Below are 25,000 nucleotides of genomic sequence, written 5' to 3'. Positions count from 1 at the left end.
ATTCATTGCAACATTGAACGTTTATTGGGTATGTGCATTTCTTATTATCAAGCCGAAATCTTTAAAAGCAAAAAAGAAAAAGAAGGTCGAAGTCCAGCATGCAACATCCCCCCGTTTTAAAGACGGATCAGTGTCACAGAGCTGACAGAGATGACATGTTGTTATTAAAACACGTTACTAAGAGAGCCTGCGCGGTATAACATTACTTAATGCATTATTATGTTTTTAATTAACGGTTTGAGCAGATCACAGAAACTGACCACCGTATTATGATGATTTCTCATTCACGTTATTGCTTCATTAATAGCCAGTGACTTACAAGACTTTGATTGTATCCATTGTACATGAATTATAAATGTTGACACCTTATTGCTATAGACACGCCACACCCAAACTAGTGCGATGATTATGCCACAAAATGGCAGCACCAACTTCTAAGGGATATAATATATATATATATATATATATATATATATATATATATATATATATATATATATATATATATATATATATATATATATATATATATATATATATATATTAAATAGCCTATACACAAATTGCATTCAGTGCATTAAATGTTGTATTTAAAGGCCTACAAATTCAGTGCATGTTATTCCTTATTTTAAGATAAAAATAAATTTAATTTGGATTGTGCATTACATCATATTGAATATAGCCTATTTACATATTTGTACATTTGTGAAGTCACCTTTTACTCTTAAATCAACTCCCCCTTTTTTTAGTTTACTAGCCCTGATTACATATGCATAAAATGATTACATTATTACTTGTTGATCTCGATTTTGAATGAACTCAGCATTAACAAACCTTTGATTCAATTTGATTGCAGTGAACTGGAGATCAGTCTCTCTCCTTCCTTCCTCTTTCCTCCTCCTGTTTGTGTTGGAGAGTATAAAATATCCACCCACCGCAGAGCCTCTGTAACTGTTATGTCGGTATTCATTTCTATTCTTGTTGCTCTCTGGTGTCTTTTAAAACAGACCCCTCAAGTTATTGTGTTTCATGTGTATGTGCAAATGAACTGTTGTACAATTTTACACTCAGTTCAGTTCTATGGGCCTTGCTAGTGCACCATTAACGATTACAGCACATCTTATGGTGTTCAGTTACAACCACTCACCTCTAATGATATAAGAATTGAAGATAAACAGGGTTATATGTGTTCCATGTTGAGTTGAGATCCCAGTTTAACATATTTTAAAGAGAGGTGAGACATTAGAATTGCAGGCCTTTCGACATTTCATTGAAGACAACCTAAAGTTTTAATTGATAATGGCATCACTTTTAGACTACACATAAAGCGTGGGTCTATATTTTCTGCACATAATATGCCTCAGTAAAATGAAATGCTTCGTGCATTTTCATATAAGAAATGAATATCTATGCAAACAGCAAAGTCAGATAAGTGATACAGCTTAAACGAATAGTTCACCACCAAATGTTTTTTTTTCCTACAATGGAAGACAATGGTGACCCAAAACAGCCTGGCTACAAAGTTTTTTTCTAAATATCTTCCTTGCCGTTTGGCAGAACAAAGAAATCCATACAGTTCTGAAACTACTTGAGGGTGATTGAATCACGACAGAATTGTTATTTTTCAGTTTTAATAAAACAAATTGTAATAGCTGAATTAAATTGGAAAATTCATAGATCAGAATGCACATATTTTTCATCAACTTTTTAGAACTTGCTTACAAGATTGAGCAGCACATATTTTGTAAAGTATTTTTATGATTTACATACACAAAGAAGCAATGATAAATTGTTGTGATGGTATATATAATAAAAAAGATGTGTGTGTGTGTGTGTGTGTGTGTGTGTGTGTGTGTACACCTTTTACGTTCGTGTTTTATTAATGTTTTCACATTGTATATACAAAGAGTATGAGACACACAGAGTAGGGGATTCTATCACATGTACACATGAACAAGTTTACATGATATATTATGACATATTAGGTAGTAAACTTTCACATATTTTTCAATATAAAAAAGAGGCAATTCCTCATGCATCATTTATTACAGTAATATACACAGTATATTCCACTGTATATACTTAATATTATTTCAATTTAATATTTTGATCTTTAATATATGCAGAAAATATAAGTAAGGGAGGTCACAGAATCAACCTTGCATAACCCAGCAGCAAGACACCAGTAGTGATCACCGTCTGCTGATTGCGTGTCTCGTGCCGTTAGTTTGTATTTTATTCTAATGTGCAGCAAACAAACTAACAGACATGGGCATACATGTACTCGCACACGCTCCTTTCAGTTCACTCTTCTTTGTGACGGACCAGGTCTGATGGTGGCCCCCGCTATTTTCTGTGTGTTCAGCATTTTTTGACATTGGGCATAAATTGTACATTCACATTTTGCTTGTCTGTTGTCAACCACTGACACCCTGTTTAAATGATCAGTGCTCGTGTCACATACACTACAGTGCTGCTTTGATAATAAATCACTCCGTTACCTGGGGTCTCATGGCACAGTAATTGAAGTCACCCCGTGCAATCCCTTGCGATTTGTCCTGAGAGAAGAGGATAAAGAGAGAAGGCGACTCCAAATTCCCATAATTCCTGATTTACGCTGGTGTTTTAAAACAGAGAAATGTGTCTATATGCTAATGGTAATCCCCCTCCTTCCTCTTCAAACAACAATTGACAATCTAAATATAGCTGTGCAGACTTTAGTGACTTAGTTCACGATTGGTCAGCCTACTTCGGCATTAACACACTCTAATGAGATTTATGAGGAATATTCAGTGAAGAAATGAGGCCAGAGATCCATCTTATGCATGTGCGACAGATTTCATCCATCTTTAAGGATGAAAATGGATACATCCACTTCTTTCTTTCTTTCTTTCTGTCTTTCTTTCTTTCTTTCTTTCTTTCTTTCTTTCTTTCTTTCTTTCTTTCTTTCTTTCTTTCTTTCTTTCTTTCTTTCTTTTGCACGAAACCTGTCTGGATATATTGTGAGTGGTGGAGTGACAAATTACTTTAGCTTCAAAGGACCACTAGCAAGTGGAGCAGGGCAGATCTAATACAGCTATACAGCAATATTGGAACACTGCAACATTGTGGTGTCTTTGCGCTTCGGGTGCGTTTGATAGATATTATTGTGGGGAGTGAAAACCAGGGTTGTCAGCTGGTCAGACTGACATGCCTTATTACCTCTGCAAAGTCATTTTGAGTGTGATAATAACCTTGGCTGGATCACTGGCCTCGGGAGGTTGGGGAGAGCTGGCTTGACTTGTTTTTGTTTACACCGGCATCTTGGGGTTTTTTTTGTTGTATTTAAGTTTCGTGAATTTAATGTTTTGAATGAAATGTTTGCCTAATGGTGAATATGATTCTGCCATTCTGCTAAACATTCTTTAAACAACAGAAGATGTGACATAAAGCCCAAATGTACATAACTGATAACAAAAACTATTAAAAAACACGATTATTTAAGTAAAAGTTTTTGACTGTAATTATACATTTGTTCTATTTACTTCTAAAAACTGTACAATTAACAGCATCTCACTGTATTACATGAAATGTCTGGTTAGATGTTTTACAGTATTTCTCTGTTATAGCACAGGAACTTACTCTTAACCTATTAACAGTTTTTTCTGTAGCAGATTTTACAGTTAAAATTACACATAGTTTTTTACAGTGCAGAATTCTTACAAACCCCATTTTGTAAATAGTATATAATGTATATAACCTACAGCGCATGCAAAACAAATACAAATATCAAGACTACTAACACATATACGAAATTAAAAGTCTTATTACTTCGGCAATAGATAAATCATAAATTTCATCCCAGAGTGAAATTACATTGAATGTTATAGACCTGAAAGCCAGGAAAATGCTTAAGGCATGGCACTAAATCTGTCACATACTGTAGGCTATGAAGTGCCACCTGTCCCTGAAGTATGCCCTTCAGCTAGCCAAGCTGTCGGTAGCAGCGTTTGACCTCCAAATGCTAACACACTCCATATAATATTTAACCAATTTAGACAAAATATCATGTATCATTCAAACATTTTCGTAAAAGCAATGCAGCCCGTTAGTCTATCCCTCACACAGTATGGCCCACCTCCCGTATGTTGTTCTGCCAGTAGAATTAATTGTGCCTAATCGTAAAGGCATGTCCTTTTGTGGAGAGGATTTGCTGTGGTAAATGTGCCCTGGGGAAAGTGAAGGGAAAGTGTTTAGGCATGCAGCCTCTCTGTGGCCTCTGATAGCTTTAGCACACACTCTGGAATGTTGACACTCACACACATGTGCAAATATCAGCCACTGAGTCCCATAGTCACACATCAAAGGCAGCGGAAACACACATGCACAGCGCAGACATACGTTTTCAAATATACACACTACTAGAAACGACACTTACGTATACGTGTTTTTGGATGTTTTGAAACCAACCTGCTCTCATAAAAACATGTACCATCATTTTTATTTGCCTTATTGCACGTTTCGCCTCATTTTCAAATAGAGGAGCTAAAACACAACTTCGGTGCGTGAACCCTGGCATAATTTTAATACGTTGATATAGTGTATTTTGTTGGTTCAGAATTCAAATATCCATGGACTGTTGCTAAAAGTTAATGCTCTATAATGTTGTAAATATGCCCTACACCAAATCAAACCCTAAACCTACCAAATAGTGTTAACAAATGCACAAACAATGCTACCTTCTATAAAAAAACCCATAGATACGAAGCTGGATATGTGTGATGCTAATATTCAGAGCATTAGTTTTGAGCATATTAATATTTTTTTGAAGCCATAACATGGTATTATTCAAGTAATTGTGCGAAAACTACGCTTTATTAATGGAAACTGGTAAATTTGTGTGAAAAGGAATAAATGGCGTCTTTTTTACTGCCTCTAGTGTTCATTTTGGAAACTGCAGTGTTATTTATTTTTGGCATGTATTTCGCGTCACGCTAAAAAGTGCAAGGTACGTTTATGCCATTAAACCCAAGATTTCCCTTGCTCGCTTCTCTTATTTATTACAGGTTGGTCTGTTTTTTGCTTGTGTACTTGTAAATGTCACTTTTTGATGCATGCGTGCATGTTTGTTTTTGCAAACATCCTTGTCTAGCATGTCTCAGTGTGATCTTGAGGCATCGCTGGGGGACTTCTCAGCCAGTCAGCTTCATTATACCCACTAATTACAGCAAGAGCAGTTTCCAGAGCAGCTGTTCCACTCGTTCCTCCCTATCTCCCTCCAGCCCTCCATCCAGCCACGTATCCATCCATCCATCACACTTATGCTCTCTTTATCTCTTTCATTCTCCCATCTGAGTTTACCAAAGTCTCCCCTACAGCTCCTTCCTTCCCCTACCTTCATGAGATCGGTGCTTGTGATGAAGAGAATTGAATCAGTAATTATCCCTAAGCAATACAGTGAGTTGCGTCATAAGGCTGTGCTCTGTGATACGGGTCTTTTGGATAAACAACTTAACAATAATAGGCCGTATATCTCCGCCTAACATGTGTACAGTTTGTGGTCAGTGTAGTTGGTGGCCATTGTGGAATATTGTATATCTATAGTACAGACCAATCAATGTTGAGAAAACAGCTATTTTATTTGGTGGTAATTTCAAATAAATTATATATATATATATATATATATATATATATATATATATATATATATATATATATATATATATATATATATATATAATATGTACAAAATCGTACAATTGATTAAAAATAAGCATGAAGGTTTACCCTTAACCCTTAAACCCACAGATCTATGGGGCATCAGCAGATCATATGAAAATATGATAATGTTGTACAAATTCATATTCATTTTGTTGGACACAGAATTTAACAAGATAAGGATGTCATGCTCTGTGGGGCCTTTTTCAACTAATAATTTTAAATAATAAGAAATCAATGGAATGAAAATTTGATACTTTTACTGTTTTACTGTATATTTCTTTACCATTGTGTGAATGCTATAACAATGTTCAACAGTGCATATGCGTGCATTAACTATGCAAACATATCATGTTTCCTAAATATCTGCATGCATGTAATGTTTTAAGTATAATTTAAAAATAATGAGTATTTTTTTACCTTTTAAAGACTCAAAAACATACATACAGCACATTTAAACATTTTCTTGACTGACGCTTTTGTCTCCGCTGCAATTTGGCAATTAAAAATAAAAAAGTAACTCTTCATAACATGACTGTTGATGAAACATGACTGTTCGAAATTGTGTACAATTATTGTACTAGATCTTTATACAACTATTTTTTTTTCATCTCACTTGCATCTAAAACTTTTTTTTTTATTTTTCCAGATCCGTTGGTGATTTGAAGAACTGCAGCAGATTTCCAGTGTACCTGTTTACCATCCAGCACTTTGGCGTTCCCCTCTGCTGCTGCTGATCGACGGATATAATCGTATCAGCGCTCCAAACAAAATGGCTTCCACAGTGAGAAAATGTCAGAACCTGTTTTTAACACTCTTCCTTCTCCCTTTGGTAAGCTATGTGCACGTTATATCTTATATAAACAAGGCAGAGCCATTGGGCCTGAATTACATAAAATTACTACTGATTTAAACATGACAAAATTGAAAAGCACAACATATTGTAAAATGCAGACAGGCCATTCTAGTTAATATATAAGAAAAGAAACATTCAGAAGAGGAGAATAGAAGGTTTGAATGAGACAGAGAGCGTGCGGGAGAAGGGGGAAGAGAGAGAAAGAGCGTGAGAGAAATTTATAGCGGGTGGGGTCTGGGGGAGAAAAAAAACCCCCACACACATCCCTTTTCATCTTCTTTCTCTTGTTATTGCTTTCCACATACAATAGGTCAAATGTAAAGACGTTTATTGTTTCCTGGATGACTGCTCATTTCATAGATGTGGTATGCTCTCATAACTGAGGGGAGAAGTGCCTTCTTTGTTTACATGAAGAACCATTCTCTCTTTGGTCTACTGTCTGTGCCTCCAGCTGAGGAGAAATAAATGTCCAAGGGCAATTTACGTCACATACACACAGGCACTTGGATGGTTCCTGGCATCCAATGATCACTGGCACCAGACAGGCCGAATGTAAACTGCCCAAGAGCCAAAACAGTTATGGTACAGTGAGTACTTCAAACAACAAAGGCCATGCTGTTTTATTTCACTTTTAGTTAACACTAAAAGCTGGCAGTGACATTGCAATGGAACGTTTACAGAAGGTTATACTTCTGCTCTGTCTCAGTTAGCGGGTTTAATTATGACCATTACGGGACGAACAAGGTTACTCCTGCGGATAAAAATATTTGTCTGTTTGGTACTGTTGAATGAAAGGAGATAACGGGTAACAGGTTCAAAAACATGTACAAAAGACTAAAGACTAAATCAGCATTCATTATTATTAACAAATAAAGGCCAAAAAGTGCTATGAAACAATAATTCAGGTAGGTGGAGTGGAGTACTATAAATTCCTACCTGGTCTCATGGCATAAACGTAAATGGCTTTTTAGCGAATCTAAAAATACGTACCGATAACTACATATTACTTGCAGTTTGCAAAAGATTAGAACGCTAGAGACAGTAAAACTCTGACACACACATTTACATTAATAAAGTGTCATTTTCGCACAATTACTTGAAGAATATCATGTTATGGCTTCAAAACTGGGAGATTTGAAAACTGGCGCTCGATCGAATGTTAGCATCACACATATCCACCTTCATATATGGTTCATGGTTTGAACCCGGTGTAGATGTGGTTCGACAAAACAATTCAAATCTGTGTAAAAGGAAGTTAAAATGGCACGGTTGCATTAACAAATGCCTTTTTATATGTCAACACTATTGGGTAGGTTTAGGGCTGGATTTGGTGAAGGGCATATTTCCATCTTGATAGAGCATTAACTTTTAGCGACAGCCCCCAGATACCTAACATAATAAAAACACAGCAATACGTATCTATATCAACGTAATAAAAATGTGCCAGAGTTCACGTATTGAACTTGTGTTTTAGCGTCACTCGGTAGACATTTCTCTTAACTACAGTGAAACGTGCAGTAGGGTACGTAAAACAGTGTTGCACAAAAACTGTGTATTTTTATTAGACCAGGTTGATGAATTCATTGAAATTAGTAAAATTATAAGCTATTATGCACAATAGGGATACAGTTCCAAACCATGATGACTTGATTTTGGCCTAGATTTTGATTATGCCTTTTCTCATACTGATGTGCAGAACAACAGAAATAAATCTAATCAGCTGTAAATCATGTAAAAATGCTAATTATACGTTACAAGCTTGTTCATACTATGACTATCAACTAATAATATACACATTTTTCCATTACATCTAATCTTGCACTATTCTAAATTACAGATTTAGAAGGTTTAGGTTTGATTTTAATTCCCTTTATGCCAATGCTCACGGTAATATAAGATTAAAGGAAAGAGTTTCCCTACAGACATCTACTAATCCCACAGTTCACTTAGGTTTTTCCTTCCAGTTCCAGTTAATCTGGGGATTACTGATGTGATACACTGTATGGGATTATTGTTACAAGAGAAAAACAAAGGAAACTTCCAATGAGTATCTCCTCTACTTTCCTATTTCGATTTGTTTCCGGCATGAAATGACGTGGTGTGTTTCATTAAAGCTGAAGTATGTATTTTTTAAGTTTTAGAATGCTTCCTGACACCTTCTATCACATCGCAATATGCAGAAAAGAATACTTTAAATAGGACTTTAAACTGTAAATATGACAACTATAATTTGTTTGCCATTTACCTGAGTGTAAATGCCATTTGACATTCCCACATCCACACCGAAGACAGCAGACGGAGAAAAATAAGTCCATTTCACGCTTTTCAAAAACATAGTCACTGACAAAACATACACTTATGTAATAAATAAACATAGACGTTAGAAAGAAATTTCAGTTCCACAAATTAATTTGTTCTACTTTTGTAGTGGCATAGAAGGATAAAGGGGGCAAAAAGTGGAAGAAGAAAAAAATGTAGTTTGACAGCAAAATAAGCAGGAGGGGGAAAAAAGAAGAAAAGAAATGTACTGGGAATGAACTAGATTTATGGATTTGCTTGTTTGTGGGAATTTTTGTGTTGCTGTCATGATGTAGGAGTGAATTGCGTAGTCTCTTTATGATGGAAATCAGCTTTGTGAAGCAGCCAGGGTGAGGGGTGAGAGCTTACACAGCCTTCGTGAATATTAATGCAGGTGCTCATGTTTATTAAATTTTGCTCATGTTTTCAAGGCAGTGCACAAGGAGCACAGTGCTCTGAGACCAGTTATCACACTAACCACAATCTCAGGGGTCTCACATCAGCAGTATTAAGGAAGGTTTCAAAAGTGATTAGTTTATTATTATCTCATAATGTGATTTCATATTCTGTTAAATCCATTGTGCACTGCAGGTAGTTCTGTTGATGGAAGGATTTTCTTTCAGCATGGGAATCTGTCCAGTTTTAAAATGCATATTTGACCAAAAAGTAAAATTAGCTGACACTTTACTAACCATCAGGGCATCGTGAATTAGTTTCTTTATTATTACATAACTTGCCCACCAATGGATCCTTTCCAGTGAATGGGTGCCCTGAGTTTAATTTTACAAGGTGGCTAACTCATATGAATTTTTATGACCTCACTCGTGCAAAGTCATGTGTTTTTTGTCTAAATCATACTTTACGAGTTGACAATTGTCGTATGAATTTGTAAGAGTGAGGTCATACGAGTGAGGATGTACAAATTTGTATAAATAAGCCACCTCGTAATATACATCCAAATTGTTTGTGATATAGTGTTGGTTTAAACTGCTAAAAAAAACATTACAATATTGCAAAAGTAAACCACGGGACCCTAGTCTATCAATTAACGTCTTAAAGAAACAAATCCAATGTGTTTAAACTTTAAACTATTGCTACTGCCAAAATATGATTTATAATTTATTATGGTTACACTTTATTTCGATAGTCCAGATCTGACACACAAGTTTGTAGTTTCATTTGTGCTTTTATATAAAATGATACAGTGCTATAGTGCGTGCCGCCATATTTGTGTGTGTAGTTTAGAAGTGCTTACTACAAGCATGTCAGGACAGGAAAACAGAACATCTGTCAGGACGGGAAATGGACAGGAACGGATGTCAGAACAGGAAAAATGTAATTTTTACTAACATATATGATTGCAGTTCATTGTTGTTTGACTGAAGCTCCCTCGTCACCTTGCGCTCGTTTGACTAGAGCCTGACTTTGAAGTGAAATGAAATGCACAACTGAAAAGTTTTCCAATTGATGTGGTCGTAAAGAAGTTCTGTGTCTAAAAACGCAGTGCTTTCAAAAGAAAAGAAAGAGAAGCAGCACTCGTGAGTGGGGTTGACAACCATAGCTCCACCAGAGCATTAACTGTTACATATTTTTAATGCTGTTAAACAGGAAAAATAAATCACTTGCGTTAATGCAACGATTTTGACAGGACTAATTCTAATGCTTTCTCTAGTAAAAAAGTCCATCAGCTCATTAAGGGAACTGTATATAAATAATTACGATTAATTATGGTTAATTGCAATTATATATATATATATATATATATATATATATATATATATATATATATATATATATATATATATCAGCTGCCATTAGTAACTGTAGCAGAATTACATTGCCATCAACTTTGTTCAGCGAAGATTCAGTGTAAGTTCATGAAAACTCTAAGAAAGGATAGTTTTGTGGCCAACAAAAATACCTTCTTACAGTATCAGTGCATTAGAGCATGTAGCAAGGGTCAAAATCATAAAGGGACATTCATTTGCAAGACACAACCAGAAACTCATGTTATTTGTGCACAAACATTTTATTAACTAAACGCTAACTCACATAACTGAACGCACAAGCATAAATACACTCACACACTGGGGAAAGTGCCAAGGCTTAATGGTATCAGGAAAAGCAGAAAATGAAGCTATAAAAAGAGTCAGTTAAGCACCTGTAAACCATCAGCGCCGGTTATAATGGGTCTATAACTAAAACTATAAGTAAAACTAACTTTCACTTAGTCTAATGTACGATACTTGCATCACCTCGCTGTCGGTAAGATGCAGTCTCGAGCGACAGTTTTGATGGATTCAAGGGTTTTGGACTTGCAATCACGTTCTTCCAGGTTTGAAAGGTGATTAATTCCAAAGTTGTCTGACTGAGATTCTGAGATCTGCTGAGATTCAAGGATCTTTGGTTGAATGGAAAGTCATGGCCTGGTGCGAAAACTTAAGGGTGACAGTGGAGCTCACATCCTCATCTTACTGTCTTAAAGAACCACAGACTGCGCTGTGTAGAGGCCCACCAGGCACTGCTGTGCTGGTCTGGGTTTTAGTCATCAGAAGATGAGAGGATGATGAGAGCGTGTCATCGAAGCGAATCCCTTTTTGAGCTCTGAGGTGAACACACCTCTTGGAGGTCTAAGAGCCAATAGTGTCTTGAACTTTTTTTTTTTTAACCTTTATGACTCTTTGTCTCCAAGCATGGTCATTTGCATAAACCCTGGTTTGGAGGTTAGAAAAGATTCTTACAATCTTAGAATATTGCATAGGTATCAACATATAACACATACTCTCAATTAGGTCATGTGAAAACGACTCAATCTACACCAAACACGGCAGAATTTAGGTGATATTAATGATTCATCACAAACAGGCATAAAACAGTATGCGATGCCATTGACAGTATACAAGAAAAAAAAAAACAATATACACAATGACCTGAAGGATAAGTGTGTTAATTCAAAGAAAGGTTTCCCTGTGAATTCATAAGAAAGGAAACTCCATTTAATGAGGACATTATGTACCTTTCAAAAGTCAGAGTTGCTCTGTCCACATACCTTTAAGCAATAATACTAATGTTATTAGATGGGTTGCCATGGAACCAGAGGACTGTTCTGCCCTTCTCAGGTGTCAGAAGGGTCCCCAAACACTCATGGTTATAATTTTAGTGGCTCTTTGGTTGAGTAAAAGGGGCATTAAAGATTATCTGTTAAGTATAACAAATAGGTGTGTGTCTGATTGGTTCAAATGCTACAGCTTGTTGTCCTCTCACATTCAAATCCACCAAAAAAAATTTGGACTGATGCTTTAACTATGAATTTGCACAAGGGATTCATCGATGAGTCCATGTTTGTTCATTTTCTCTCACATTTTGCTTTAGCCTTCAGTGTTATCTCAAAGTTTTCTAACAATATTTCTAATACGTAAACATTTCACAATATGGTTTATTAAACCCCTTAACTACAACACTGTAAACACAACTGTAACTCATATCCATTAATAAAGCCTGGATACATGTGAGCGTCAATATGTACTCTTAACAGACAATACCCGTATAACGGCAGAATTGATTTGCATCTATTTCAGCTGTTCAGCTGGACGGAGAACACCACTTTCTGTGTGAAGAAATGTATGTGCTGAGGAACATTTGTCTATTTTGTTTTCTTAAAAAGATATGAGATAACTGGTAGTACATGAAGCAGGAAGGAACTATTGTTTAAAGCATACACTGAGTGGGAGAGATAAGAATGGCTCAGAATGAAATTTGACCCTGGGCTGAAGATATTTAATGTCTTGTGTGTCGTGTGTGGGTGTGTGTAATATTGTCTCCATTTGGCAAAAAAAAAAAAACGTTTAACATTAAGATAAGCAACATTCAAGATCTGCTAGGAGTGGGCAGCGGTTTATATGAATTTTATTTTGTTTCTGTTAATACAAAAGCAAAGAATGGTTTTACGAAATCACCACAGCAGCAATGGAAAATACAGATTTTATTTACCAATAAACAAAGCGTTGTTTATGATCTCTTACAGCCCTTCCAAAAGATCTAGAACTTAAAACTTGTTTATCATTATGAATGCCATCTCATAATTGCATATTAGATGTAGAGTGGAATGATGTGTATCGCTTGTAATTTTTAAGCGGTTTTAAACATTTGCAGTAAATTGGAATTAAATAATTGCATTGAATTAATTATTAGTTCCTTGAAAGTCTCACTGTCTTTAGCTGCTTAAGTGTTGTTTTATACAAGATTAGATTTTAATCTAATATGATTCAGGAGCCTGTAAGGTATACTTTGTAAAAAAAAAATACAATTTTGATAACATTTTACACACCCTGAAGCCACCCAAGATGTAGATGAGTTTGTTTTAGATTTGGAAACATTTAGTATTTACAAAACTAGCTCATCAAAGGATCCTCTGCAGTGAATGGGTGCCGTCACAATGAGAGTTCAAACAACAAGAATTAAAACTTAACAAATAAATAGATTTTTAACAAGCACATACTGTAAATGGAACAAACAGATAACTTTCCTCTAAACATGTTAACTGATGGTTGTGCGGATTAATTGAGGATTATTGTAATGGTTTATTATCTGACTACACCCATTTACTGCATCAACTGATGAGCAAAATCTTTTCTGATAAAGAAACAGACTAAGCTCAGTTTTTATTTTGTGTGAACTATTTCTTTAGGAAACGACAACCTCAAGCAAACAAATTTGTCAATTTTCTGGAAAACCATACTTGAAAACTACAGCTTGCTCTGTAGTGACCTTCCTTGAAAATTTACTTTGTGGCTTTTACAAAGTATGCTCAACGTATACAGCTATTATATCAAAATCAAGCATTTTTAAACATTGTATCTTTCAGATCTACTGCATGCACCCAGACTGCGTCATTCAGTTAGAGAAAGAGAAGTGTATGGAAAGGATGACCTTGGATGACCCTGGCAGTGAACCTGAATTGGGTAAGAACTGCATTTATGTATCATCTGTGTGTTCGTATTTGCTAGTTTAGAGGCAAAATTGAAAAAAAAAAAAAATCAAAAAATTTTCTAATAACACAATACTCAGCATAATAGAAAAGCGATGAAATGCATGCGTCTTTGTGTGGTTCTGTGATGTCTTTATGTGGTGGTGACAATTATTACGTCTCAGACCGCAAGTACATTATTCATATTTGCTAATTCAATCCACTAATTACAGTTTTTGAACCCCAAATACAGTAAACGCTGCATGTTACCATTTTGTTATGCAGTGAAAACTATTAGCGTCTAACAGTGACGTGAAGCAATAGTTTTTCTAGCGACTAAACGTTTTAGTCATCTAAATATGCGAGTGGATGTTTATAATAAGAAACATTTAAGATACGTTTTAGAATTAGTTTCAATTTAGATTATGGATTTTAGAAGTGATCTGAAATAAATGCATGATGATATTAAGCTTAAAGCTGTCAGACTAAGCTGGAGAACGTAAGACCTTGTGATGGTTCACAGGAAGTGGAGGGAAGATCATAAGCTCAGAGCTTTTCCAGAACCAACTCTGACACCCCTCTAGTGCTGTCTGCATGTGGCACTGATAATAATCCTTCGGACAGTCACAATCACAGTCAGTAATGAAATGCTGACATTTTGATTTGACAAGAAGCTGTCCTTAGGGGATGGATTCACGTGTTAACACGAAACTAGCGCTGCACCACAGTTTTAGGCTATAAGCTGACAAAAATTGGTCCCAAGAACATTTGGCAAACGTTTACATGTACATTAAGTGCTGTTTTTACCAGTGTTTATTAAAGGGATAGTTCGCATTAAAAGAACATCGTATCATTAATTACTCACCTTTGCGTTGTTCTAAACCGCAAGACCTTTGTTCTTCTTTGGAATCCAAATTCTGATATTTTCGAAGCAATGGAACTGTCATGTTCAAGGCCCAGCAAGATAAAAATGACGCCATTGAAATTCAAATATCCGTGGACTGTCGCTAAAGGTTAATGCTCTGTCCGAACCATTATCAGTTTCCATATACGCAGAATTGAACTGAAGCATAACCGATATATATGAAGCTGAATATGTGTGATGCTAACATTCAAAAGCATGATTTTTTTAAATCTCCCAGCATGTTAATATTGTTTTGTAGTCATAACATGATATTTCAACATGAAGTAATTGTGTGAAAATGAATAAAAGTTATCAGAGTTTTACTGCCTCTAGTGTTTATTACTTTTGGAAACTGCAGTGATATGTATTTATCGGTACGTATTTCAACAGTGTCCCCAGGCACGTCTAAGCTATCAACGTCCTTACTACCTTTCTGGGCCATGATAGTTGTATCTCAGCCAAACAGGCCGAGATATAACTATTTGAAAATCTGTCATTTAATGGTGCAAGAAAATCTCATTATTTTGCCATATTTGCTCATTTACTTTGCCTATTTTTAGCTGCTGAAAATAAGCACTGATTGGATCATTGGCTCTTTGAATCGTTTATTTATTTCATAAGTAGTCCTAATTCGTAAGCTGTAATGCTCTCAGAAATTCTCCTACAATATGGAAAGCAGTGATGTGCAGCATTTCAGGAAGATTCTGGAAAACATAAACAAACAGCCCTGTCTTTTATCTAATCACGCATCTGTGTCCAATTTACACAAGTAATTAAAGCTGTTCTCAGGAGAGAAATCATAATCTGTCATTTTGTGTGAGCTCTGCACTGAATCCCTGAAATTAAAAAAATCCTCCTTGCATCCCCAAAGAATTGAACTATGCTTGTTTTTGTTTATATATATATATATATATATATATATATATATATATATATATATATATATATATATATAATATATATAATTTCTTAGATAAAAATTCTTAATCTATAAATACAGTATATTTGCTTGGAGAATAAACTCCCAGCAGTATTTTACATTAAAAACACTGCCTTAGGTCTGTGTTATAACAGAGCTTATGGCCAACTAAACAGACAAGGCTTTGGAATATGTACTGGTATTATTTCTGGGCCATTTTCCATCAATTTCCTTTTATGCAGCTGTTTTATACAGGCTTTATTCAGTTTCTGGAGCTTGCTCAAGCACAAGCTCCTCCTTTGGGTCTGTGTTTGGCACTACTGCAGAGAAAATGAGATTGATATAAATACCTATAACATGACAGACAGTAAAGAGTGTTTGACAGTTGTCGGTCTTAAATAGCTACTGAATGCCAGCTCTTGAGTGATACATGTCAGTTTGCTTTATGCAGGAGTCTTTATTGAGACAGTGCTGTCAGAGGTCCATCAATGATCCACCTCGAATAAAAAAATGAAATAAAAGTACATTAAAAGTTACTAAAAAGAAAACGTGCACCGCTAATTGTTATTTTAATGCCTTTGGATTGTAAGCATGATATCATTAATATGGTAGTAGGAACATCTTGTTATAAATCTGGCTTAAAATTCCACATAGAGCATATTTTTCTAAGCATAAAGGTTATTTTTTTACTTTAAATGTTATTTCATCAGGTAGAAATTGATATTTGTGGGAATAATGAGGAAAATGTCATAAAAAAAAATTCACCTTGAAGAGCATCTGAAAATACATAGTTAATAAAGTTAATTATTGTATTTATTATTATTCATACTGAATTAAATGTTCTTATTAATATACTTTATCCTACAAAGGGTCCTCGGTCTGTAAAAGGTTTTAAATTAAAAGACTTTGGGATGGACAACTGGATCCCAAACATACCAGAATGCTTATTTCATGAAACTACAAAAAAAAGAAAAAACTGGACGTAAACCAAACAAGCAATTCATTCTTATTGTTAAAAGTTTTGCAATGTATTGTTGTTACAGATTGTTATAATTCAAGAGGCAAGGTGCTTGAGTGCTTGGCTTGAGGGATGCAGAGTATTTAAAACACTCGCTTGGCTTTTTGTTATTATAAATGTTTGACATTCACGCAGACCACCAAGAAGCAAATGTCAACATTGCGTTGTTTGAATTTATGCATGTAATTTAGAGTGTCCACTTGGGCGATTTATGAGGTTGCAGGAAAGAGTTTTGTGCGTGAGCTTACTAATAAGAATGTAAGAATGCGAATGGAACGAACAAAGAAAATCCTCAAAACGAACTGCAAAGCGACTAGATAAAATACATTGTTAGTTCTCCTCTTTTAATGAAGTCTTTGCAAGAATGTCTTGGTAATATTTTGAAAGCGCTGTAAAAACATTCGAACATTTGATGGGGCTGAGAGCAGAGGAAAAACACAGCTGGCAGATGCTGTTCTGCTCATGCAAATCAAGATCAGCAGGCTTTTTTTCCCCAGTGCGCACACGCACACACACACACACACTTGCTCTCTTTACTATTTCTCTTTGAATCCTTAATCCTTGATGGAGATGATAAGATGCTTTAGCATCACATGGTTAGTTCACTGTGAAAGTCTCTTTTCCCTCTGAATATATCACTAGAGGGATTTACTGAAGAGCCATGCCAAAATAAAAATAGATAAAGGGATATATAAATAAGCTAAGATGTTCTGCATGCTCATATAAACATACGCAGATACAAAGAAAAAAATAAAATATCACAAAGCCATACTGACAGCATGTGATTACGTGTAGAGAAAGACGGAGAAACAGTAAGAGAATGACAAAATATGGTTATAGATCAACGTGGTTAAAGTTTCTATTTATTTTCACATTCAGTTTTGGGAAAAACATTGAATTGATATTAAATGAGTGCGTTTTATACTCTAAAATGCTGTGGCATTGTTTTGATTGAATATTTACGATCATTGCCTCGTTGTAGCAGACGGGAGCCTATTTTTGTCACTTGTCATTTGCGCTGATTTTCACTGAATCATAAGAATGGCTGTCAAGTAGCACACCTAAATATATCTTAAACTAGGCTGTTCTATTCTCAGGTGCCGTAAATACCCCCAATATAAACTGGTTCAGAGGCAGAGTTACCACAAAACTTTAGTCATCCTATAAGCCAAGTTCGAAATTTAAATAGTTTTAATATAATATTATTATTATATAAATGTAATATATATTGTACATATATTTCCATATACTGTAAATTTAGTATATTGTCATATCAAATAAAACCTGCATGCAATATATTAGAAACTGGAGCAACTTCATGATTGCTACATGTAATATAAAATGCACATACTTGTTGGTTAGGCAGAGATTTAAAGCTATTCCTGTCTTCCTGTCCTGCAGTCTGCCGATGGATGTGGGATAACCTCACCTGCTGGAAGCCAGCAAAACTTGGTCAAGTTGTCTGGATGCCCTGCCCTGAGCTTTTTGAAGTCATGAGTGATGAGAATGATGGTGAGCACGTGAACAATGCCTCCAACTGTGAAGCTTACATAAGTATGAGAATCATTTGAGAATATACATTTGATATAAGGATAATTTGATTTAGTTGTTTAGCTTCCCATTCCTTCTTTATTTTTTCTCTATGAAAAATGGATTTTTGCACCTTTTGTAGAGTTCGGAAAGGTCAGTCGTAACTGCACCGAGGATGGCTGGTCAGAGATGGTCGCTCACTACGTTGATGCTTGCCCTTTTAATGAAAATGGAACAAGTCCAGTGAGTGTCTTTCATCTTTCCTGCTTTCTTTTGCTCCTGTATCTCCTTAGAAGATTCCTAATCCCTTTGAGCATCCATTTAAAAAAAAATGAAATGTATTTAGAAATCTATTTATTGTATTTAATAAGCTTGACTATAATTAGTGTTTCGTCTCTTTGCTCGCAGGACATGTACTATGTGTCAGTAAAGGCTCTGTATACCGTGGGCTACAGCACCTCACTGGTGTCTCTCACCACTGCCATGGTCATTCTCTGCAGGTTCAGGTGAGAGGTCAACAAAGGTCAACGCAAGACAACATGAGCGTTCATTCTATTTCTAACCTTCAGAGGAAACTAAATAATATATAAACAAAGTGTTTAGAAAAACAACTGCACATAGGTATTGAAGATATTTCACTAACATGCATTTTGATAGACGTAAATATTTAAAGCATGAACATTTAAGTTAAGCCCTTGAAATTAGTCAGATTGAATGGTCACGCTTTATTTTGCGGTTTACACCTAGTTGCTTATCAGTAGAATATTAGTTGCATATTGCTAGAATATTAGCCATTTATTAGTTCTATTCTAAAGTGTTGCCAATTGAATTAGTATGTAGTATGTAGACATTTCAATTTGTGTATTGAATATAATACTGAATTAACAAACCAAGACTATGCACTTTAAGGAGATGATAAAGACATTTACATTTTTGCTAAAGATCTATGTTATAAAAATGCTATTCTATCAAACTTGACTATGAAAAATGCAGCTTTGCCATCACATGAATAAATGACAATTATACAGGAATAACATTTAATGTTAATGCATTTAATGTTTTATTTTGTAATGTATTTTATGGATGAATTAAATGCAGCCTTTGGCCGTTTTCACACTTGGTGCCTTTTCTGATAGGAAAAAGTTAGAAAAATAAGTCAGAAAAATAAAACGCCAGCAGCGTCTGTTACAAAAAAGCAGCCGAGAGCGTCTTTTGTTGCTATAGCAACAGCAGTTTTAAAAGCGCTGAAGACTTTTTTTCCATAGGATTCTGATGTAAAACAGATGCTGGCAGCTTCAAAAGAGACGCCAAGTGCGAACATAGCCTTAGTGAGCATAAAAGATTTATTTAAAAAACACTGTATACAGTATAGGATGAATTTGTATACGATGCATGTTTTACATATCGTTTTTCTTTATTGTTGTTTTAGGAAGCTGCATTGTACCAGGAATTTCATTCATATGAACTTGTTTGTGTCCTTCATCCTGAGGGCCATCTCGGTCTTCATTAAAGACGGCATTTTATATGCAGAGGAGGACAGCAACCATTGCTTTATACACACCGTGAGTCTCAGTCTCGCAGTCATGGTGATGGGCCCATTAACATCCCGGGTTGCCCATGTCATTTCTTTGAGGAAGGAATTAGTCTCAGAATGACACGTTTGTGTTGCTGCTATGTGCTTTAATTTGCTTCAGATAATGAGGTCTCTGTAGTCACCTCACAGTTGCATTTTGCTTGGCCAGCTAGCTAAATGCGCTTTGAACGTTTCCCTGTGCAACTGTGTGATTCTTCTGCTTTTAAAGGGATAGCTCGCTCAAAAATAAGCGTCATTTTATCAGTTAGTCGCCCTGCTGTCTTTCCAAACCTAATTTGTAATTATGGAAATGCTAATTATGCTTTAGTTGATCAAAATCAAAGTATTTATATAATATAGAATCAACACATGTTGTTCTTTTTGCAGGTGGAGTGTAAAGCAGTGATGGTATTTTTTCATTATTGTGTTTTGTCAAACTACTTCTGGCTGTTTATCGAGGGCTTGTATCTCTTTACGCTGCTTGTTGAGACGTTCTTTCCTGAGAAAAGATACTTCTACTGGTACACCATTATTGGATGGGGTAAGACCAGGGTTATTGTAGCTCCATTTAAAAAGCTTACTTAAAAACATTACCTGAAAGAAAAGTTAAATGTACAAAAAACATATATACGTATAAAACAAATATATGTATATTTCTTTACCAAAATAACATTTTAAATATAAAACATGTATAAAATAAATCATACATAATTATTAATTTACATAAATTAGAAAATATAAAACTGCATAATAAGTATGAAAATACATTATGCATATAATACAAAATAATGTAAAAATGCTGAATATGAATTTATAAAATAAATAATACACAATAGAAAATATACAAATATATAATATGCAATACATATATTCATTTTATATATATATATATATATATATATATATATAAAAATGTGTTATATCAATTATACCAAGTGAAATGACTGATATTTATTTATCTTTGCAGGTACTCCTACAATCTGTGTGGCTATCTGGGCAGTCTTAAGAGCTCATTTTGATAACATTGGGTAAGATAAAAGATTTATTTATAATGTCTATAGCTAATATGTCATGTAATGAAAAAAAGCTTAAAATAAAATTCAAAAAAACTACATTACATAAATGTCTGACATTGCCTGCAGTTGCTGGGATATTAATGACAATGCTGCCATCTGGTGGGTGATCAAGGGCCCCGTTCTTGCCTCTATCATGGTACGAGTAGTATTTATTCTACAGCAAAATACTTTTGAATGTAAGCTACTGCATTATTGTATGGATTCATTCAGAAGGGCAGAAGTAATTATACACAATATCTCTTGTCTTTTTTGTCTCCAGATCAACTTTATACTCTTTATTGGCATCATTATAATCCTGGTGCAGAAGCTGCAGTCTCCAGACATTGGAGGGAATGAGTCCAGCATTTATCTGTTAGTCATAAATACATATGCAATGCATATATATATATATATATATATATATATATATATATATATATATATATATATATATATATATATATTTCTAAGATGGCTTTAACTTGATTGGTGTGTTGTGTGAATGACAGGCGTCTGGCTCGCTCCACTCTTCTTCTCATTCCTCTTTTTGGAATTCACTACACCGTGTTTGCTTTCACACCAGAAGATGTCAGCAAAAGAGAAAGACTTGTGTTTGAACTTGGTCTTGGTTCTTTTCAGGTACGTCTTCTCATATTTATACAAAGACAAAACATGATTTATTTTCTTTTCATTTTATTTATTCATTTTAATTAGTTAGTTATTTATTTTACTGCTGTCAAACAATTAATTGTGACTACTATGTATATTTATTATTTGTATCTAAATACAAACACATGCATGTATATATTTACGAAAAAATATGTTACGTTTATATATTAAATAATATATAATATAAATGATTAAATAATAGTATAATAATACATGTAAATATTTCCAAAATAGATACCATATGCGTGTGTATTTATGCATAAATAGTAAATATACATAGTGCACATGCATATTATGTAAAAATGTTTTTATTATTTTATTTATAGTCTATGTACTGTATAAGTTTGATGTTATTGTCTGTTTTACTTTTCCTACCTCAGTTTATCCAATACTTTATATTTACATATCACTTATATCTATAACAACATATATATATATATATATATATATATATATATATATATATATATATATATTGTTATATGTATTATTTTTCTTCTCAGGGTTTTGTAGTAGCTGTCCTTTACTGCTTTCTTAACGGAGAGGTAAGTCCTTTTTTAAAAAACACATTTTCAGCAGCCGTTTTGGATAATACACATTTAACGTGAATTAATTATTTATATATTTGTGCATATTATATATATTTTTTTGTATAAAATATACTTTCATTATTATAAATCCTACCTAGAAAAACATCCAAATTGCATTCTATTTGCATAAAGCCGTGTCTCTGGAGGCTCTTTCTCATTGCAGCGCTCATTACACCGGCCTTACATGTAAATTATTAATCAGCTGGATTTAAAATTCAAGCTTGTCCGTGAGATCTGCAGATCTCCTCCTGTAGGACCCAATCAGCTTAATAACCCGCCGAAGTTTCTCCCCAAAGGTGCAGTCAGAAATCAAGCGAAAATGGCGCAGCTGGACCGTGAACCGCTACTTTGCCGTGGACATGAAGCACAGACACCCGTCTCTGGCCAGCAGTGGCGTGAACGGAGGCACGCAGCTCTCCATCCTCAGCAAGAGCAGCTCACAGATCCGGATGTCCAGCCTGCAGGCTGAAACACCGGCCACATGAGCTCTCAGAGGACCTAGCCCCTTAGAACTAGTGCTACCTTCGTCAACGTTCAAGTCCTGTTTTACCTTTCGAGTCTGCGTTGCGTCGGTTGAAGCTGTAGTATCTGTCAACCGTCCAAAGATGACAGGCTTTTTGCTGCGAACCTCTGAGGAGCTCACAACCGATGGCCAAGCAAACAGGGATACCTTCGATGCGGACTTAAGGATGAATCAGATTGGGTCTAAACTGAAAGGAATTACAGGCCGCGGGGAAATAAAGAATCCATAGCAATCCGCTCTTTAGGATGTTTTCATCCAGAAAGCTTTAGCTCGTGAACAAGGTGGATATTTTTGTACATATCAACATAGCAAGCGTCTCGCGCGTTTCCGTTTCTCTGTCCGTGAAGATTTGTCACAGTCCGAGTTTCTCAATGTTTTAACGTCAAAGCATCTTCGAAGAGGATGAAGACAGCAGTCGCGACTGGCAAGTCATTTTTCGAAAGAGAAGAAACCACATATTTGACACAGGAGCTTAATGAATAACCGATTTCCGGTTCCTAACGCCAATTTAATATGTAAATATTTCCGTATGTCATGTAATAGAACGAAGGACTGAAGGAAAATCAAGTTTAAGGACTACAAAGTATCCACATTGTGGATGGATCTTGGGTGCGGTGTGGTCAAGATTAATATTAGCGAAGGAAAAGCAGAAATTGAAACCTCATTGAAACAGCGAGTAACTCGTGACTTTGTTTTCATGGGTGGATTCCTCTTGTACTTGTGCGTGTGCTCCGAGTTTCCTAAACAGCCGCTAGTACTGAAAATGTCAGTTAGAATATAAAAATGCAACAAAGCTCATGCCACAGTGTTTGGCATATTAATATGTTACTGGGTAATATGAGTGTAATAGATTTGTAATATGCATGTTGATTCCTTCCCCGCCAGTTCTATAACTACTATACAGTGAATTTACAGCAAAGAATTATTCAACTTTACACTCATATCAATTAGTTGAAGCTTTTTTTTCTGTTTAAAGGCTGAGAATTTTCTTATAGATTTTCTGACTCATAATATTTGATCTTTAGCTCGTTTTGTAATTTAACGTCATAAAAGCATTTACAAATAGAGCACTTTAAGATTCCAAAGAAGGTTTTTTGAATATTTGACCCCTTAAGACATCATTCGCTGTACAAGTTTGCAAGTCTTTGCAACTGATGTCACTTCATATGAAGATGTTTTTTGCTTCTTCAAAGTGCCTTTTTTGCACTAAAGAGACGACGGTTTGGTTTTACAAAGACAAACTGCAACACGTAACTGCATCATTCTGTGAAAGTGCTTTTATTACGCTTCAGCAAACCAAGAGGCCTTCAGAGAATTCAAGCTAGCCCCCAACCCCCTTTTTCTTTGCTGTATATTTCTACAGGCCAATTTTCTTTTAGTACTGCTGAAAAAAAGAAAGTCATATGTAATTTGATATTAAAAAACAATTGCAAAAAAAGCTAATTGTTTTACATTTAAATTAATATAATCATTATTACACACACACACACACACACACAAATATACATACTGTATATATATATATATATATATGTATATATATATGTATATATATATATATGTATATATATATATATATATATATATATATATATATATATATATATATATATATATATATATATATATATGTATATATATATATATATATATATATATATATGTATATATATATATATATATATATATATATATACACACACACACACACACACACACACACATACATAGATCCTTTGGTGAAGCATTTTAATTTTAACAAATGCCTTGTTTCAAACAATAACTGCAAAATGAAGATTTGCACACAAGGTCAAAATATAATTTCTTTTATATCATTAATATTTATATGTAAAACTACACTGTATAATTGTTTTTAATAATTACTGATCCTTTAAATTTTGACTTTTAAGTGAAATGTTTAGTGTGTACAATTGTAAAGAAAAAAAAAGAAAAAAGAAAAAAAAAAGCGAGGGTGAATCATAGCCTGACGTCAACTTGATCTAGGTGGAATTTTTTATGATCCACTTATCATCTTCTCAAGATGTAAAATGACTTATTTCAATAAATGTAATTTTAGCATAAGACAAAAGACTTATGATTAGCAAGTAATAAACAGCTGACTAAAATTTGTTGAATATTCTGTACAGTATATTCAATGAAAACATGTTTTTTTCAAGAGATGTTCCTACTGTAAAATCTGTCTTTAGTTCAGTGACACGTCAGCGTGCGTTTGTGTTACTCTCTGAGAAAACAAGCTTTAGCAATACATTGTGGAAAGGTTGTGTGCAGAGAAGCAAGTAATAATACTTTTTAATGTAAATGTCGAAATAACTAGTGTGTTACTGGAGCCGTTTCACACATCCTGAACTGGGGTTTTATTCTGAAAATGAGAATTGTAAGTC

The 25,000-nt window shown here is 34.7% G+C and overlaps 1 protein-coding gene across 2 annotated transcripts in view; it reads left to right on the top strand.

Moving 5' to 3' along the window:
- The window catches only part of adcyap1r1b (adenylate cyclase activating polypeptide 1b (pituitary) receptor type I), a 24,820-nt gene extending 719 nt beyond the window's left edge, over positions 1-24,101 (top strand). Inside the window, exons 1-14 of one of the 2 annotated variants that reach the window (XM_043243037.1) lie at positions 1-28; positions 6,347-6,529; positions 13,716-13,812; positions 18,060-18,170; positions 18,331-18,431; positions 18,597-18,694; positions 19,618-19,750; positions 20,149-20,302; positions 20,729-20,789; positions 20,904-20,973; positions 21,097-21,188; positions 21,326-21,455; positions 21,989-22,030; positions 22,372-24,101. The exon at positions 1-28 is cut by the window's left edge and continues 245 nt beyond it. In XM_043243037.1, the coding sequence (XP_043098972.1) occupies positions 6,470-6,529; positions 13,716-13,812; positions 18,060-18,170; positions 18,331-18,431; positions 18,597-18,694; positions 19,618-19,750; positions 20,149-20,302; positions 20,729-20,789; positions 20,904-20,973; positions 21,097-21,188; positions 21,326-21,455; positions 21,989-22,030; positions 22,372-22,560 (1,338 nt within the window). In that variant the 5' untranslated portion in view covers positions 1-28; positions 6,347-6,469 and the 3' untranslated portion in view covers positions 22,561-24,101. The remainder of the gene's footprint in view (positions 29-6,346; positions 6,530-13,715; positions 13,813-18,059; positions 18,171-18,330; positions 18,432-18,596; positions 18,695-19,617; positions 19,751-20,148; positions 20,303-20,728; positions 20,790-20,903; positions 20,974-21,096; positions 21,189-21,325; positions 21,456-21,988; positions 22,031-22,371) is intronic. The other variant, XM_043243036.1, reaches the window with a different exon arrangement.
- The last annotated feature ends 899 nt before the right edge of the window (positions 24,102-25,000 follow it).

The sequence above is a fragment of the Puntigrus tetrazona genome, chromosome 6, assembly GCF_018831695.1.
Source record: "Puntigrus tetrazona isolate hp1 chromosome 6, ASM1883169v1, whole genome shotgun sequence".
Classification (NCBI taxonomy): Eukaryota; Metazoa; Chordata; class Actinopteri; order Cypriniformes; family Cyprinidae; genus Puntigrus; species Puntigrus tetrazona.
The sequence above is the reverse complement of the archived record's forward strand: the minus strand, read 5'-3'. Positions and strand labels throughout refer to the sequence as shown.